Source organism: Camelina sativa, chromosome 7, assembly GCF_030686135.1.
Source record: "Camelina sativa cultivar CO46 ecotype springtype chromosome 7, ASM3068613v1".
NCBI lineage: Eukaryota > Viridiplantae > Streptophyta > Magnoliopsida > Brassicales > Brassicaceae > Camelina > Camelina sativa.
Window position 1 is genome coordinate 19,088,046 of NC_141886.1, and position 17,964 is coordinate 19,106,009.

The following is a 17,964-nucleotide window of genomic DNA, read 5'->3' on the forward strand; positions in this document are numbered from 1 at the left end:
TAATCTGAATCCTCTTCGATTTCTCTACTCTATCCCCGATACTTCACTCTATCTCCGATCTCTTCTTTCCCGATTCTCTTCTTCATGATGGCTCCAACACAATCTGTAACGAAGTCTACAACTAAGGCTCCAACTAAGGCTCCAACCAAAGAGCTAGTTAAGCGAGGAAGATGGATCCTAATGTATTCCAAAGAGCCGAAGGGTCGACCCCCATCAAGAAAGCGAGAAGACCAAAAGCTCTACCGAGTCAATACAACTTTACGCCGGCAAAAGATTTACCCCATCTTCAAACCCAAGAACAAGACCACGTTGCCCCTCGACACTCACCGTCAGCAGCACCATAGATCCGGTACTATCCACCGCCACAGGCACTTTTCCAGACCTCAGTGAACCAACAACGTCAGACTCAACAGCCTCTTTCGTCAGAGGAGGTCCACAACAATCCGCGACAGTGTGGTGCTGATCCTCCACTATAGGACGCTCCACCGTCTCCAGCTGATAACTCTCAAGCTCAGAGCCGTCCATCATCTCACGGTAACAACTACCCTGAAGGTTCTGAGGCTTCAAATCTGAAGCTCTAGGAAGACATGAATATCACTCTAAATGCCCTACTTAGAGTGCCAAACCGTGAGAAGTTTACCACCTTCCTCTCCCCCACACCGATGCCAAACACGACATGGTATTGTTAATTTTTCTGCTGTTGTGTGATGGTCTGTGATGCTCTATGATGGTTAGTTTTAGAACATTGATGTCTGTTTTGATTGTTCTTAATAGGTTCTGTTTTGTGTTGGTCTTATATATATGTATAACTATTGTTGAATCATACTCAATCTTTGACATCTATTTCATGTGTTTGCAGGTTTACTCGCGACGCAAAATCGTGACTGGTAAGGAAGATTACTAAAAATTTTACAAATAAATTTGATGGTCCATACTACAGATGGTCATGTGTGCCTCGGGACAGACAAGAGAGATTTTTCATCGAGTTTGCTGTACAGTTTTTTTCTCTCTTAACCTTTTAACATATATGTTTAATTGTTGAGTTTCCACTAACATCATTATATTCTCTTTGCTTTGTAGAAAACACACACATGGGATCCTTTGATTACTGGGACAGTCCAACAGTTTTTCGAGCTCATCTGCCAACGCCGGATGAAAGACATGATTAGCAATGTCAAGATGAGTGGAGAGCGACCAACATGGATCGGAGATACTATTTGGCGAACAATGGTTGAGTATTGGGAGACTGAAGAAGCACAACAAAGGAGTCTCACCTACTCTAAAGCTCGTGATGCAGAGCTTGCTGCCCGTGAAGCACTACATTTCCAAGCTGTGGTTGAGCAGAAGGACAAGCTAGAGCACTTGTCCTTAGTGGAGAAGTACCTGCGCAAAACTGACCCGGCCTTTTATGGACTTCTTGAAGACTCAATCAGCTGAAGCAACCACAGAGCCACTCTCAACCACACTTCCTGCAACAGCTCCACCTTCAAATCCGGACCCTTCTCCAACTTCAAACATGGATGCTTCTTAGGTTAACTTCTCACTCTCCAATTTGATAGACCTAACTCATGAACTTGTCTCTTTTTGTTGAACTCGTCTTTTTTGTTGAACTTGTCTCTTTTGTTGAGACACATGTATACCAATGTATTTGTCTTGTGAGAAACTTGGTATGCATTTGTCTCTTTTGGTTTATATTATGAATTATCGGTTAATATGACTTTATTGTCTCAATCTTGTTTTTGTTGTATTTACAATATTGGTTTCATAATATTTTGAGAAACAGGTACGAATTTCAATTTAAAACATTTACAAATTTGTTTTCCACAGCACATTAGTCGCCAAACAGATGTAATATGGGGCATAACAAAATAATAGCCAAATAGTCGTAAATCAGTAGCAAGTATGATACGACTACTTTACGACTACAAGCAAAAATACTGTACATCATGGTTAGTCGTAAATCCGTCGTAATCGAGTCTTCAAATGTTATGACTACACAACGACTCCTTTACAACTGCCTATATAACTGCTGGTTAATCGTAACCCTGTCGTATCGTAGTCGTAATATTTTACGACTCTGTTACGACTATTTTTACGACTAATTCTTTTACCGACTAAGGATTTATGACTACATGCTTTAGTCGTAACTGAGTCGTAAACAGAAAATTAGCTACTTTACGAGTCGTATACATATAAAGAATTAATATATGTATACAACTTTTTTATATATATATATATATATTTTTATAAGGGAAAATTAAGCTAAGAATTTATTTAAATCTTTATAATGATAAATGTATATTAATTCAGTTATTTACAATATAAACTATTAACTAAAATAAAAGTAAAAATAAGTAATTTGTGACGGAACTTAGTTGACTGATATATTCGTTTTCTTCATGGATCAGAATTAAAACATTGTTTAGAATAATAAATAAGACTTTTGTTGTTTTCTTAAAGTAAAATAAATTTTCACTAAAAGAAGATACAAGAAAAAAAATTCATCATCTTGTGTTTTTGCTAAGAGGATGTCATTTAAGTGATTACCTTATAAATATTAAAATGCATGAAGTATACAATAAAATTTGAGCAAAATCATAATACTAATTTCCTATTTTTACAAAACTTTTAAATGCTCAATCTTATTTATCTTAAACTATAATTAATTATTAAAATTAGTCCGCATACTAACAAGTTCAAAAACAAATCAAGAAAAATTACAAACAACATACAAAAAAAATACAACAACCTCTATATTATAAAAGTTGGCCAACTCTCCCCATCTTTCTCTTTCTGCCACATCAGCAATGGAGAGAGTGCCACATGTCCATCTTTCTTTATGTTACTTGACTGACCCTCTTCGTCTTTCTTTGCTTGATTTTCGTAGTAACTGATACTTCGACCCTTTTCGTCTTATATTGCTTTCGTAACTGCTCCTTTATAATATCTCTTAAATTTTGATGTTTTTTTTTGTATTGAGCAAAAATGTGGAAGATGAAGGTCAACTATAGAGAAAGGAGAACTGGAAGATCAAGCATATTCAGAGAATACTCTTTTCAAGAAATCACCAACAAGACTTGGCTTTAGAATATAGATTATAATGCTGAAGATAACAGAGGACTGAACTTTCTAAAGAAAGAAATTTGTCTTATACTAATGTTAAGATAATCTTAATATAAAATTGTCAAATTGGAAATGATTACTTTTCTTATTGGTTCAAATAATTGATGGGTACAGCTTGTGGCTTTTTAGGTTTCTCAAGAGTTTATATCCACGCATGAACGAATTTATATTGGTTGTTATTTTTTGTAGTTTACCTATACTATGTTAATGCATTAGTAATGATTTATTTCTTTTGATCAAAATAGATTATAAGTAAGTTTCTTCATTATGGGAATTGCATGCTATGTTTTGCTTATTTTTTTCTTTAATTATTCATATATTTCTTGCTTTGGTACGTTGTAGCAGGTTCGAAAAAAACAAATCCTTATATGGCATGAGTGTGAATATATAGAGAAAAATGTTTAATTACAAGTTGGCTTCTTCATTATGGGAATTGCATGCTATGTTTTGCTTACTGTTTCCTTTAATTATTCCTATAATTCTTGCTTTGGTACGGTGTAGCAGGTTTGAAAAAAACAAATCCTTATATGACAGGAGCGTGAATATATAGAGAAATATGTTTAATTAGTTCTTCTAATTATAGTTTGTAAGTGATTATATACATTCTCATTCGATAACAAACAAGAAAAATCAAAATTCTCTGTTAAGTTTACATTGTTATGTTGTTTTCTTTCGCTGCAAACCTTTTTCCTATGACTCTATGTGCTCAACTATACACAAGAGTGCAAGTTCATTCTCACTATGGTGAACCTTAAAGATTTTGTCTTTGAGTGGTGTTGTTTCTAATTTTTTTTTTTATTTATCTAGGGCGGTATGTGTGTTGTTAAGTGTAATATTACTATAGAATAAGAAGAAACTGGTCATTTTGTGTTTAATTCTTAAGAGGTAGAATAGACTATGAGATTTGGGAATTGGCTAAATTTACTATAGTTTCTTTCCTTACTGCTACAATGCCAGAGAAAAAGAAGATTCAATTATGTGTTGTGGCTACCCCAAATTTTCAATCATGTGTGGTGGCTTTGATCACCATGGTTTGTGCTTTCGTTTTTTACTATGCAATACACGATATGATACTGATAGTGAAAATATAATTGATCTTATCTCTAAAAGATAACCCGCACAGTGCACGGGTACTCATCTAGTAGTAATAAAAAGGGAAAAAATCAATCCCACAGCTTAGCGCAGGTACTACCTATTGCTCTTTAACAATAACACAATAACAATTTTTTAAGACAATATTTTCTTCTTCTTGGATTCTACGATGGATGATGCTTAAATACAAGAAGTAAACTACTAAATTAGAACACGAAAGGTGGGCAAGAAAACACATTCCCACTAATTAACTAAACTCTTGGTCACGTCATCCTCTTCTTCACGTTGTGTCTCATCAGACTTGTTCAATGAAGTTGCGATCATGAGCAACACATTTGATAGCAATATTGTTTCCCTGTTTGCATTCCGCTCTGAAGGTTTCAAATGAGCAATTATTCGCATTGAAAAAGAAAAAAACTATAACATTTGTCGTTATTGAACTCAGCCATATTATGTATGTGGTATAATGTTGTCATGGGTCTAAGAAAGCCAATAAAACATCTCAATCCTTCTTCCTCAGTTTATAGAGGATCTTGGGTCTCACATACCTCTAGTCTTGTGCGTAGAATAATTATTAGTCTTTGATAGCAAAAATGCACACAATGTTGATTTTTTGGTCTAACAATTAATCTTCTATGGAAAAAAAAGAGGAATTAGCAGAAATAACCAAAAAAAATCTTTAATTAAATGACTAACTATTCTAACCATTACCCTACAATATACTATGTATTTTCTATAATATTAACGTTTTACCCACTATATACACACACATATATTCTACTCTCCCCCATTTTTCTTCATTATTTTTTTTTTCGTTTAATTCATTTATAACTCAGCAACACAACACCTTCCACACTGCACAGCCACAGCGCGTACATACCACATTTGTCCTTTTTGGTAATCTCACCATGGGCCATGGCTATTTACTTAATTTTTTACATTAGTTAGCTATATTCTTTGTCTGTTTTTTTGTTTTGGTTACTAGGAAAATTCACCCAAAAAAAAAAACTATTTACCGTATGAAGAAAAATAAAATTTATGAGAGTTACCGTATATTAAGGGTTACCAACAAGTCCCACTCTCAAGATTTAATTGTATGTTTTGGATCCTTTTGCCTGAAAATTGTTATGAAAAGACTTATCTGTGCTAAATACTAATATAAATAAATATATTTATATTATATAAAAACGATATGACATAAAATGTGATTATTAGATAAAAAGATAATCAAATAAATTGTAATAGGCCTTTTTAACATTATCTCTCATAAAAGAAATTAAGAAAATATTTGAAGGTGAAAATGTTTTCTTAAATATTTGAAGGTGAAAATGTAAGCTCGGTTAGACGGGTTTAAAATGTTTAACACGATTTCATCAAAAAAATTGGGATTTTTGTTAAAAGTGCTACATTCTCAAAAAATTGGGATTTTTGTTAACAGTATTTTATCTCAGCGAAATTTTATACGAGAGGGTGTGAAAGAATTCAGATAAAACCTTAAAACCAAGACAGAAACTCTTCTAAACCACAACCATAAAACAGTTCCAACAAACCATATTGGCGAGTCGCATAACCAGATCGAAAAACTTCAACTTCATGACCAAAGAAGAAGCTATGGATCTGACTATGAACACCATAGATCCCACCAAAACCGACGTAAGAGTCACTACAAGAAAATAAGCTAAGAAAATAGGCATTTCTTAGCTAATTTTCCCTTATAATATATATATATATATATATATATATATATATATACTATGTTGGTTTGAGTTATTTGTTTTGTATAGAGATTTTTGAAAAACAAATGATTTTCTTTCCGTAAAAATCATATTGATGACGTAATAACTGGAAAAATGATTATATAAGCAACAAAATAAGTTTAAAGACAAAATATGTTATACCAAAAAGATTATGTTGTCCAAAGAAAACACCAGAATTTACTTTTGAAGAAATTTACTTTTACTTTTACTTAAAAATTGTATTTTTAAGTAAAACCTCTCCTTAAAATTTACTTTTACTTCAAATTTGTATTTTTATTGAAGAAATTTATGGTGATTCAGCAAATTACCTTGACATGATCCATATTATTCCTAATAACTCTTTTAATTACCATATCTTTAGAAAACCTTTCCCATAGCTATAACTTTACTTGATAAGCCTTAAATCCCACTCCAAAATTTGCATATGTGCTAGACAGCAAAATAGAAGAAACTATGACTAACACAACACATTTCTTTATTTGGGCTTTGACCAATCATGCGGTCCATTAACACTTCTCAATACCAAAACACTTCAAGCCCAACTTCTCAAGTTGACTTGTTCCTTTCTTCTTTTGTTGTTGACCTTCTTCATCGACAACACATCTTCTTCTTCTATGTTCAACCAATTCCAACACTTTGTCTATATCAATCGAATACACAACTTAAAAGTTTAAGCATTCAGATTACTAATGAATATTACAAATATGATTATAGCTAACAAACCTGATTTCAACGGATTGATTTATAGACAAACCTGTAGAAAGAGAATCAGGGAAGGGGAGAAGCATCATGTTTAGACGAATACAAAATCCAGTAAAGCACCTGGTGCTAATGACAGACTTTTGAAGCAAATATCTAGCTGGGATTGACAAACGAAACGAAGGATCTATTGTAAGAAGAATAATGCCCAATATAATTATGAAGATAGGAAACAGATTCTGGTGAATCGGCGAAGAAGAAATTGGGCATAAATACATAGATTCTGGTAGATCGAAGAAGAAGAAAACACCATGTCGAAGAAGAAAGAACCACAACGACGACAAAGAAGAAGAAGAAATTGAGGAACAGATAAAACGCGGAGAAAAAATCGAGGAGAAGATAAAACATGAAGGAGAGTTGTTTCTCTTTTGTTTAGTCCACATAAGGAAAAAAGTTGACATGTATTTAATTGTTTTAATTTGATATGCTGCAAATTTTTTCTGAGGTGTCAACACCAGCTTCAATGTTGAGGCTCACGTGTCAGAAGATGAGAGCAACACATTCTAGTTTTATTTTATTGATTCTCTTTGGCTTTGAAAAGTGACTGAAATTAGTTTTTCTAGCTAACAAAGTCTTCACCATTAACCTAACTCTTTCAAAAAAATCGTCTATAAATATAACCCCATTATAAAAATTAAGAAAATTATTATTTTTCTATTTTATTAATCTTTAATATATTTTTTATTTTTTTTTTACTGGTCTTAAGTACATTAAATTAATTAAGATAAAATTGATTTTTTTTCCTCAACCAAACAATAATTAGAAAAGAACTCTAAGGTTGGTAGCCCAAATTAGAGGAAACAATGCCTCTCAGAATTTATTAAAAATAGAACAACTGAATCACATTGAAACTTTTCTCCAATACATATGCATCCCAAACATTGTATTGAAAATCTAAAACGACAATTATTATGAAACAAAATTTAAAAAACGACAACTAAAACTAAACCCAAAGAGTACTAATAGTAAAACATTATTTCGTTGGAAAAAAGGGTTTTGACAGGGACTAGCGTGTAAACCGGACCATACTATCTGCTATATCTGTTTGTCATGATACTTTAAAGCTGAACAAAGAGGATTTAGGACTTTCACTTGTCTCGCTAAAAAAAGTGTTTAGCAATGACTCAAACAAATACACACGAATGTATCTTCTTCTTCTTTATGTTGTTGTTACAATAGGAGGCAAAACAAGACCAGGCAAGAAGTGGGGAGATAGTACATGCTTGTAAGGGCCAAGTCATGGAAGGATAGTGACAGGTACATATAGACTTGGAATCTTTTTATCATGTGTCTATTAGTTGACCTTGAAAAAGGAATTTAAGAGAGAGTAGAGAGGTAAATCATGGAAAAATCTTTAGTGGGATTGACAGGGACTAGCCTGTAAAACCGGACCATACTATCTGCTATATTTGTTTGTCATGATACTTAAGCTGAACAAAGAGGATTTAGGACTTTCACTTGTCTCCCTGAAACAAGTGTTTAGAAATGGACTCAAACAAATATACACGAATGTCATCGATCTAATATCAGAGAATGTAGCTGAGGTATTTCAAGTTCAGTAATAAAATGTGCTCTATTGTTTTTATGCAAATAACATTTACGATTCAACCACAGAGGTTACTCATAAACTAAAAGTTTGCGATCATACCTAAGACTAAGAGGAGATTAAATTTTCCTCTGAAATCCAGGAAGATTCGAAATGAGGCACTACGGAAGATTGCAAAACAGGTCTAGGAGGTACTTCAAGAGCATCAAGGTTTCCTTCCAACATCTCTACAACCCTGTTCATCGCTGGGCGATCTGATGGCCAAGGCTGAATACACCACAAACCTACCAATGTCATCTTCTTTGCTATCTCGTTGTCTTCTTCGCTGTTGACTCCATTCTCCATAATCCCTCCATTGTCTCCCTTCTCAAGATCCTTATATATCCATTCAGGAAAGTACATTGAGCTTGTACTTGAAGAAGGCTCTTCATTTGGTGTTCTGTTCCTTGCTCCAATTATCTCAAGAACCAACATTCCATAGCTATAAACATCTGACTTGTGGGAGACTCTGCCGTACACACTTGAAAACACTTCAGGTGCAATGTAACCTATCGTTCCTCTTGCTTCCAGCAGTGACAATATGGATTCCGTCCTCTCGCAGAGCTTAGCAAGGCCAAAGTCTGACACTTTCGGGGAAAGATTGTCATCCAATAGTACATTTTGTGGTTTAATGTCGAAATGTACAATCCTTGTTCTGCAGCCATGGTGTAAGTACTCTAAACCACGAGCAACGCCTAGCGCAATCCCGTACAGTTCGCTCCAATCCATATTTGATGACTTCTTGCTTGAGATGAAATTATCAAGAGACCCAATCTCCATAAATTCGTATATAATTGCTCTCTTGTAACCTTCAGAGCAGAATCCTAAAAGGGTTACTATGTTGACATGAGAAGTTTGACTCATGCTTGCAACTTCATTTATAAAGTCTTCACCATTATTACCCTTTGAGTCTTTCAAAATCTTCACTGCAACCATACGACCATCCGAAAGGGTTCCTCGGTACACAGTTCCGAATCCTCCTCTCCCTACCTCTTCTGCGAACGAGTTTGTAATTCTCTTCACTTGTGCGTAGCTATACTGCTTAAGTGTAATAAGTGCCTTGACGTTCTGTTGACCTAGGTCTTGTGATGTTTTTCTGTTTCTCTTTCGGAGAATTTGGAGAAATAATGTTGTTAAGACCAGGAACATAAACAGAGTAATACCTACTCCTGAACCTGAAAGAAGAAAATTCAGAACATAAATCGTTTGGCTAAGAATTTTTTTTTAAAGAAGATCAAAAACAGGAATATATAAAGAATAGGAGGAGGTTAATTAATCACCTATTTTCGCTTTAGAAGAGATTCCTGCAACAATGGAAAGAGACCAAATGTTAGTTGGAACTCAATACACTACTCTGAATCAAAAGATGTGTGGGAACAGAGGTGGTTCTTATGGAAGAACATTAGACTTGTACTTATATTTATAGAATAGGAGAAGATTCCTGCATCAATGGAACGGCACCAAAGGTCATTTCAGTTTTAGATGATATATGGAGTTTGCAGCAAGTAATTAGAGAAGAAGAAAATGCAACAAGTGAAAAGTGACGGAAAAAGATTGCTAGTGATATCACTTAGAGCAATTGGAAGAACCGTTTCGTTGAAAGAAATCTTTAAAGTATCTTGGGAACATTTCATTGAATAATCGGATCTGGCGAGTTTTATGATACCAGAGTCATAGTTCGCCGCTAGGATTTGGAATTTTACAGAGGAAATGCTAAGCTCTGGAAATCCTCCGCTACAGTCGAGCTCGAAGTCGGGGTGACCGCAATCTTTTCTCTCAGGAATTCAGAAAGGGTACAAGAGACCGCTCTGGTTGCCACAGCTAAACGAGGGACTGCAGAGTACGTGATGTTGCTCAGCTGAGAAAACATAAGATGGGAGGATGACAAAGAGCATCCATATGAAGCTATAGGATATAGATTTTGATAGGGAAAGAGACAAGTTGATCATTGTGTTGCAGACTTGCAGGTGAATAAAGAAAATGGTGAAGATGAAGGAGAAGAAGACGAAGAGATGAAGCAATTGGGAATATGCCTTGGTTTTTTGTAAGACTTGAACTAAAAGGAACACATGTTTGTTCCGTCTTTTTTCGACCAACCTTCACTTTAATATTTTCATTTAATGTTTTCTATCTGGAATTTTATATATTTTCAAATCGAAGTTTCTTTTGGAATTAGGTGGCTTACGACGACGACTTTGAATGGTACTAATATTTATATTGGTAAACGATAATGCGAATAGTGTGATTGAAAACGAGTTTTTTATCATTGTTTTTTTATAGAATATAAAACGAGTTCCCACTTTGGACTTGTCTTCATCTTTTTTTTTTATAAAATTTTTACTCTTTTGTTTTTTCTGTTACGACGACTTTCAAAGTCTGGTGTTTGGGATTTTCTCAGAAAGAACCTAATGGGAAAAAAGAATATCATAAAAGTAGGACCCTTTTTTTTTACATAAATTGACCAGCGCACAAACCATGTCCTAGTTTGGTCCAATGGTTTTTATCAGTTCTAGAGAATCTAAAGATATTGTGGGTATTGTCAAAAAAAAAAAAGGGATATTGTGGGGAAGAAAAAAATGGAGTGGGGGATAAGGCAAAGAGCGTTTACTAAATGGAAGAACTGAAGAAGAAAAAGTGTAAGAGAGCTTGACTGCTAAGTTAATGCTAATTTGTTTGAGATAGAAGAAGATTCAAATAAATGATTATAGGATCATTTTACAGAGTGGTGTAATCTAGATTTTTCTAAAGGTTGTGTTGCTCTTGGGAGGGGTCTATTGGAACCCCGATGAGAGATATACCGGTTGGTTTCGGCCTAGAACTCCTCATATATAAGCAAAAAAAAACTAAGACGGCTATTAAAACGATGATGATGTATAAGAAACTTACCATCAGGTGGATGGAGTTTATAGCAACTTGAGGATGAGGCTTCCTTGCAGCAAATTTCTGTGGTATTTTCGAAGCCGCAAGTTCCACCAGAGGATGAACATTTTTCATGACAAACTTTCTCATCAATCTTCAACTTCACCTCAAACCCTTGGCTTAAAGTATTTTCCAGATGTACCAAACTCAACTCTTTTTCTTCTGGTACGAAGCTCTTAGGAACGTTAATCATGAAAATGCCTTCACAAGACTTACGATAATCAAGGTTTTGAGAGACTGAGACAGGGCCTCTACCAGGACAAGTATAACAGGATTTGTAAGATAGCTTAGTGTCGCAGAGGTAGAAAACATTGAGGCTCTTGTAGGTCGACGAGAGCTCAAAGATTTCGGGAGGGAAAGTTGTGGTGGCTGTGAAAGTAGCGTTGCAAAAAGAACCTTGAAGCTCTGCTCTAGCAAGTCTAAGAGTCTTAGATGTTTGATCTATTAGGAGAACATTGTAAAGATGGTTTGAGATGATTAAAGAGGTAGTGTTGTTATAGCAGTTAAGCTCCAGCAATGGATGACCGCAAACTTGGGGACGACTATCACCGGAGAAGGGGAAACCAGCGGTGATACTCCCACACTGAAACTTAGCTTCGCACTACCCAAGTTCTTTTTTACTTGAAGCACAGAGAAGAGAGTGAAATAAGGAGAAAAGGAAGAACAAGAACAGACAAGAAGTTGAGAGATAGTACATGATTTGTTGAGATCTATGGAACAGTTTGTCTTTTGTGTTTGGTTTATGTTGAGAGAGCAAAGGAAATGATTTAACCAAAGAAATAAAGAGAGAGAGAGAGGCTTGAAGGGAGACTTGGGGTGTCATTATTAGTTTACTTTGGAAGACTTTTTATTCTTTGTATTCTCTTTTCTCAAAAGCTAAAATTTTCGAAGACTTATGTTACCATTGTGAAACTCTCTTTTTAGAAAAATTGTGGGAACATTATATGTAAAAAGGAAAGAGCCACTTATTTAAGTTGATAGACGACCCCATCCCTTGTTGTAGGAGAATTTCAAACCAAGAAATTTATATCTTGATCACCTTCTCTTTATAAGCTCACTAGTAAGCTATGTCTAAACGTGTGAAAATTATTAGAGGAAGATCAAAACCGATATTACTTAGAGAAATAAGCTTAGTACTTGTTTGATATGTCAAATTAAAGGGTTAATTAAAAATATGGTATGCAGGATGAGAAAGACTTGTCAAACTATGATTTTAGGTTTCAGTTTGTCTAACCATGCTCATATATACTGCATAAGTTAGGGTTATTAGAAGTAAAATCGCTAGCTCAGCATAAGAAACTTACCAGTTGGTGGAATGCATTTAAATCCAGATGGGGTTTCATCGTAGCTACAGATTTCATGAGAGGATGAACATTCTTGACACGATTTCTCATTGATATTCACCTTCACCTCAAATCCTTTTCTTAAAACACTTTCCAAAACTTGCAGATCCAACTCTTTCTTTTTTGTAAGGAAACTCATAGGAACCTTCACGGAGAAAGTGGGAAGGCAGGTCTTATATAAAGGCTTTTCAGACACGAAGATCTTACCTAGCTGAGCACATTTATAACTCGAATGGTAAGGAGAAACAGGCTGTGAACGGTCGAATGTAACGCTCTTGTAGGTTGGCGAAAGGTTGAAAAGCTCTGGAGGCAAGGTTTCGTTGATATATTTAGAGGAGCAAAAAGGCTCTTGCAGCCGGTCTGGACTGACAAGTGTAAGAGTGTAGGATGTTTGATTTATATGGAGAACATGGTACAGATGGTCTGAGATGAGAAAAGAAGTAGTGTTGTTATAATAGCAGTGAAGCTCCAGCAATGGATGACCGCAATTTTTGTGACGATCACCTCCCCAGAAAGGGAAATCGGCGGTAATGTTCCCACACTGAAAAAGAGTCTCACAGCTACTTGAAGTAGAAAGAAGAGGTCGAAATAAGGAGAAAAGGAACAAGTAAATCAAGCAAGAAGTGTTGAGATAGTACATGATCAGTTTGATATACGAACCGTGTCCCTTGTGTTGTGAGGAAACAAGAGAGAGAGAGAGAGAGAGAGAGAGAGAGAGAGAGAGAGAGAGAGAGAGAGAGAGAGAGGATACAGAGAGAAAAGATACAGAGAGACTTTGGAGTCTTTTATTATCACTAGCTACTTGTATTTATTAGTTGACTCAGAGAAACGAAACTGAGATATTAGAGATATTGGTCATTGTGTGTCGCTCTTTTTTCCCAAAGACTTTTCTTGGAATTTAAGTCTCTAGCGTGAATGAGATTATAAGAAAGCTACTCGTTGATAAACCGGGTCAGCTGATACCATTTATTAGACGCTGGAGCCGGATATCCAGCTAGGCGGCTAAGATATTCGGATCCGTATCCGTATCCAGAGGATCCTTAGACCATCTCCACTCATGAGTACTTTCATGGGTACTCATGTTTTTGGGCTCCAAAACAATATTAAACAACCCAATTTTGGGTCCACGAAGGTGAGGATCGTTCTTTCGGGAAGAAATTGTAGCAACGATCCAAGAACGCTATGTGGTATCATGTGGTTGGTTGGAGCGAAAATATAAAAGGTTTTTTTTTCTTTTCCACTTCTTCTCTCTTTCTCTCGACTGTTTCTCTCTCTTCTCTCTCGCAGAAGACATACGATCGAATCGGAAAAATCAATGGATTTCCGTTCATGGATTTGATTTTCCCGACTTCTACTGGAGGATAGTTGGTCACCCGGAGGCGATGGCTTCCAGATCGGCTCAATCGTGAGAGTTGACGGTTCGGTTCTCACGGCTACCAACGGTGGCGGTTCCTTTTAGTGGGACAACGATGGCGGAGAATTCTTCTGGTGGCCTACAGGGAATGGTGAGGTCTATTGGCTACGGAATCGGAGATAGAAGGTTCGTCTTCTCCTTTCCGATTTATTGCATGTATTTGAAATTAATCTTTGGTTGTCTATAATAGTTAGGGTTTCAGATTAATCGATTGATTGTTAGGTTGGTAAATGTTTTATTTCGATTTGACATATTAGACGTATATTATGAGATTAGTTTGATGTTCAATCGGTTTTGAGAATTTTTTTTGGAGGGTGATTGTGTTTATGTTTTAATTGAGTTATTGTCTGATAGTTTTTTCAAGAGTTAGTACATTTTTATGTTCTTGTTATCTTATGTTTGTCTGTTTTGTTATTGATTGTTGATTGAATCCTTGTGTTGTTCTCAATATTAGGAGTACAATGTTTTAGTTTATGTCTTGTATAAGTAATTGTGTGATCAATGTTGATCCGGTTGTCATGTTTTGTGCAAGGTGCTTCATAAACTGTGTGTAGCAGATAAATGGTGAAGATTGGTTAAGGTGAAGTGGACACACGGTTGGGTTCTCTTACTTGTAAAGGTATGCTACTCTAGCTTTGATTGTTGTTGTTTGGTTTTGTTTGAGTTTGTGTTTGTGATGAATGTGTAGCTTTTTAATATTGTTTGATGTTCGGTAAAAATAATTGAACATCAAACCGTGTGTTTTTGTATTTGATAAGTGATGAACCATGTGTGTTTAAAAAATTGCTCAAGGGTTTAAAATTTTCCAAAACCGTGTGTGTCTTAAATTTATTCCTTGTGTTGTTATGTTGTTTGATCAAGTGGTTGAGTTTCATATTTTCCCCATGTGTTGTTGTCTTATTTGATCAATTGTTTGAGTTTGAGTTTGTGTGTAAAATTTTCCAAAACCTATATGAATGAGTTTGAATTTAGTATTGACTTTAAAGATCAGCTTTTTGAAAACTTTTACCCAAGAAGATTTACTGAAAAGTGTTTCAATCGGTCTATTCATAGAGATATACTGAAAAGTATATCTCCTTAGTACGAAAACACTCATTAGTCTTTAGCTAGATAAACCTTTATTCTCTTTGTCTAACCTTTAGTATTAAAGCTCACATAAACCTTGAGGTCAATATAAACGACCATTGTTAAACACTAACCCAAACTCTTAACGTTTATCTCTCCAAACCCTTTCATTTTCACAAACCTAAACTCTCAGCTTTCACAAACCTAAACTCTCAGCTTACACTAACACAAGCAATGGATCCTATAAACCCTTATCGTTTTTGGGATCAAAATTTTGTTGATCTTTTGAATTCTCAAAAAGACTCCAACTGTTCTGATAATCCTATTCCTCCTATTTCCACCCAATCCTCTCAGCCTATTCAGTTTACTAATCAATTCTCTTCCTAGCCTTCAAACTTTAGCCCTGGGTTCTCTTCTCAGCCTCTTAACATAACCCCTACATCTGAATCTGAAGATTGTATCGAGGTTACAACAGCTGAGATTGATGAAGACGAAAGCAGAGGAAGTAGGAAGGGGTGGAGTGCAGAGGAGGATGTTCATCTCATAAGTGCTTGGTTAAACACAAGCAAAGATCCAGTGGTGAGCAACGACCAGCGGCTACAAAGTTTCTGGAAGAGGGTTGCAGACTATTACACAGCTCATGATGGAGGAACCGGTTCAAACGCAAGAGGGCCTTCACAATGTAAGGCAAGGTGGAGTAAGATAAACCACCAAGTCAACAAGTTTGTTGGGTGTTACTCACAAGCGAGTACAATAAGGAAGAGTGGACAATCAGAAGATGATGTTGTGAGCATGGCATATGAGTTTTACAAGAATGACATGAAGAAGCCGTTTATGCTTGGACATTGTTGGAGAGAACTGAAGAATGATCAGAAATGGATCACAGAACGACATGAAGAATGTAGCAATAAGCGTACTAAGCTTGCTTCTGAAGGAGATTTCTCAGCTCCTTCGAGCAATGGTGGAGACGAGATGAGGCCTCCGGGGGTTAAAGCTGCCAAGAAAAAAGGAAAGAAACCTGCAGTTAGTATTGATGTGGATGATGGTTCTGTCAGTAAATTGGATAAGATAATAGCAATGAAGGATCAAGAACAGGCGGCTAAAGAGAGGCACGGCAAAATGATATTGCTAGACAGCCTGCTTAACAAGGGTGAACTAACACCTGCTGAAGTCCTACTTAGAGACAAACTTGTTGATCAAATGTTGACAAACATTTAGGTTTAAGAACTAACACCCGTTTAAGTCTTGTTTAAATATTGTTTAACTTGTGTTTAACTTGTCTTCTTTTGTTTAACTACCGTTTAAGTCTTGTTAAACTAAACTATCGTTTAAGTCTTGTTAAACTATTGTTTAACTTGTTTGTCTTTTGTTTCGGATTTTGGGATGACATATGAAGCGGTCTCGTTGCCATCTAAAGTGAACCATGTTGGTACTCAAGCGAATGGTAGCTGTCTTTTTTTTGTATTGATGTGTTCTGTTTGGAACCGTGAATGTGTTGGTTGTTTTTTAGTTCCATTCACGGGTGTCTCTTTTGTTTAAGTGTGGTCAGCTTTTGTTTGTTGAACGGACGGTTTGCAACCCGTGAATGTGTTTTAGGTTGTTGTATTTGTTTTTGTAACCCGTGAATGGGTGTTGATTGTGTTTGTAATGTCTATATATTGAAGGTTCATCTTTTGTTTCATTTGCGCTTCTGATCAATTCTTTTTTCCATTTCCTCCTCCCTAAAACTGAACAAACATTTATCTTATCATCATGATCATTTCTTATCATTACTTCTTCTCAATTATTGGAGACATTTCTTCTTCTCATTTCTTGTTCTCATTTCTTTTTGTTAAATATTTCCATTACCAAACTAACAGGTTTCCATAAACCTTAAAAAAATAAACCCAACTTCCAATAAGCCTGACAACTAAACCAATTTGACTAATAATGTCTAATTGGAGTTCTAATCATGAAGTTGATCAAATGGTAGAGGAGGAAGTTGATAGTATAGTGGAAGGGATTCAGTACAACTACACTCAAGAGGAAGAACCACCAACTCCAATATTCCGACGAGTGCACATAAAGAGAGACCGCGAAGAAGACCACACTCGGCTATGGAATGATTATTTTGATGAGAATCCGACTTACACTCCCGCTATGTTCCGTCGTCGCTTTAGAATGAACAAAACATTGTTCGAACGCATAGTCAGTACTATTGAGAATGGAGTCCCGCACTTCAGACAAAGACAAGATGCTACTGGAAGGCTCGGTCTTTCTGCACTTCAAAAATGTTCTGCAGCTATACGTATGATGGCATACGGATGTTCGGTAGATGCAGTGGATGAATATTTACGACTAGGTGAAACAACCGCACACAAATGCCTTGAAAAATTTGTAGACGGAGTTATCCATCTATTTAAAGACGTTTATCTCAGACGACCTACAACGGAAGACCTCCAAATATTACTGAATATTGGAGAACAACGCGGATTCCCCGGAATGGTGGGAAGCATAGATTGTATGCATTGGGAGTGGAAGAATTGTCCAACTGCATGGAAAAGACAATATTCACGTGGATCTAGAAAACCGACAATCGTACTAGAGGCAGTGGCATCCCAAGATCTATGGATTTGGCACGCCTTTTTTGGACCACCGGGTACATTAAATGATATCAATGTTTTGGACCGCTCACCGGTGTTTGATGATATCTTAGAAGGTCGAGCTCCAAGATTTTCATACGTTGTCAATGGACATCAATACGAAATGGCGTACTACCTCACTGACGGTATTTATCCCAAATGGGCAACTTTCATCCAATCAATTACACTACCACGTGGCCGAAAAGCTAAACTCTTTGCTCAATATCAAGAAGCATGTCATAAAGATGTAGAGCGTGCCTTTGGAGTTTTGCAAGCTCGATTTGCA

General features: G+C 35.9%; 2 protein-coding genes across 7 annotated transcripts; one reads left to right on the top strand and one right to left on the bottom strand.

Annotated features, from left to right (window-relative positions):
- Nucleotides 1–8,175: 8,175 nt before the first annotated feature.
- Nucleotides 8,176–13,384, bottom strand: LOC147941442 (LEAF RUST 10 DISEASE-RESISTANCE LOCUS RECEPTOR-LIKE PROTEIN KINASE-like 2.4). Of its 6 annotated transcripts, none has more exons than XM_087458848.1 (3): nt 11,203–13,384; nt 9,597–9,620; nt 8,176–9,491 (listed from the first exon to the last, which is right to left on the bottom strand). In XM_087458848.1, exons 1-3 carry the CDS (start codon nt 11,426–11,428, stop codon nt 8,386–8,388), a joined length of 1,356 nt encoding a protein of 451 aa, XP_087314974.1. In that variant the 5' UTR covers nt 11,429–13,384; the 3' UTR covers nt 8,176–8,385. The 6 variants fall into 6 exon arrangements, with proteins under 6 accessions (XP_087314974.1, XP_087314972.1, XP_087314976.1 ...); XM_087458846.1 differs by having other exon boundaries at nt 12,540–13,355; XM_087458850.1 differs by having other exon boundaries at nt 9,731–13,355.
- A 663-nt stretch (nt 13,385–14,047) lies between these two features.
- LOC147941443 (glutathione S-transferase T3-like) lies at nt 14,048–16,275 on the top strand. Its single transcript, XM_087458515.1, has 2 exons — nt 14,048–14,118; nt 15,459–16,275. The coding sequence occupies exons 1-2, from the start codon at nt 14,048–14,050 to the stop codon at nt 16,273–16,275; spliced, it is 888 nt and encodes a 295-aa protein (XP_087314641.1).
- Nucleotides 16,276–17,964: the final 1,689 nt, after the last annotated feature.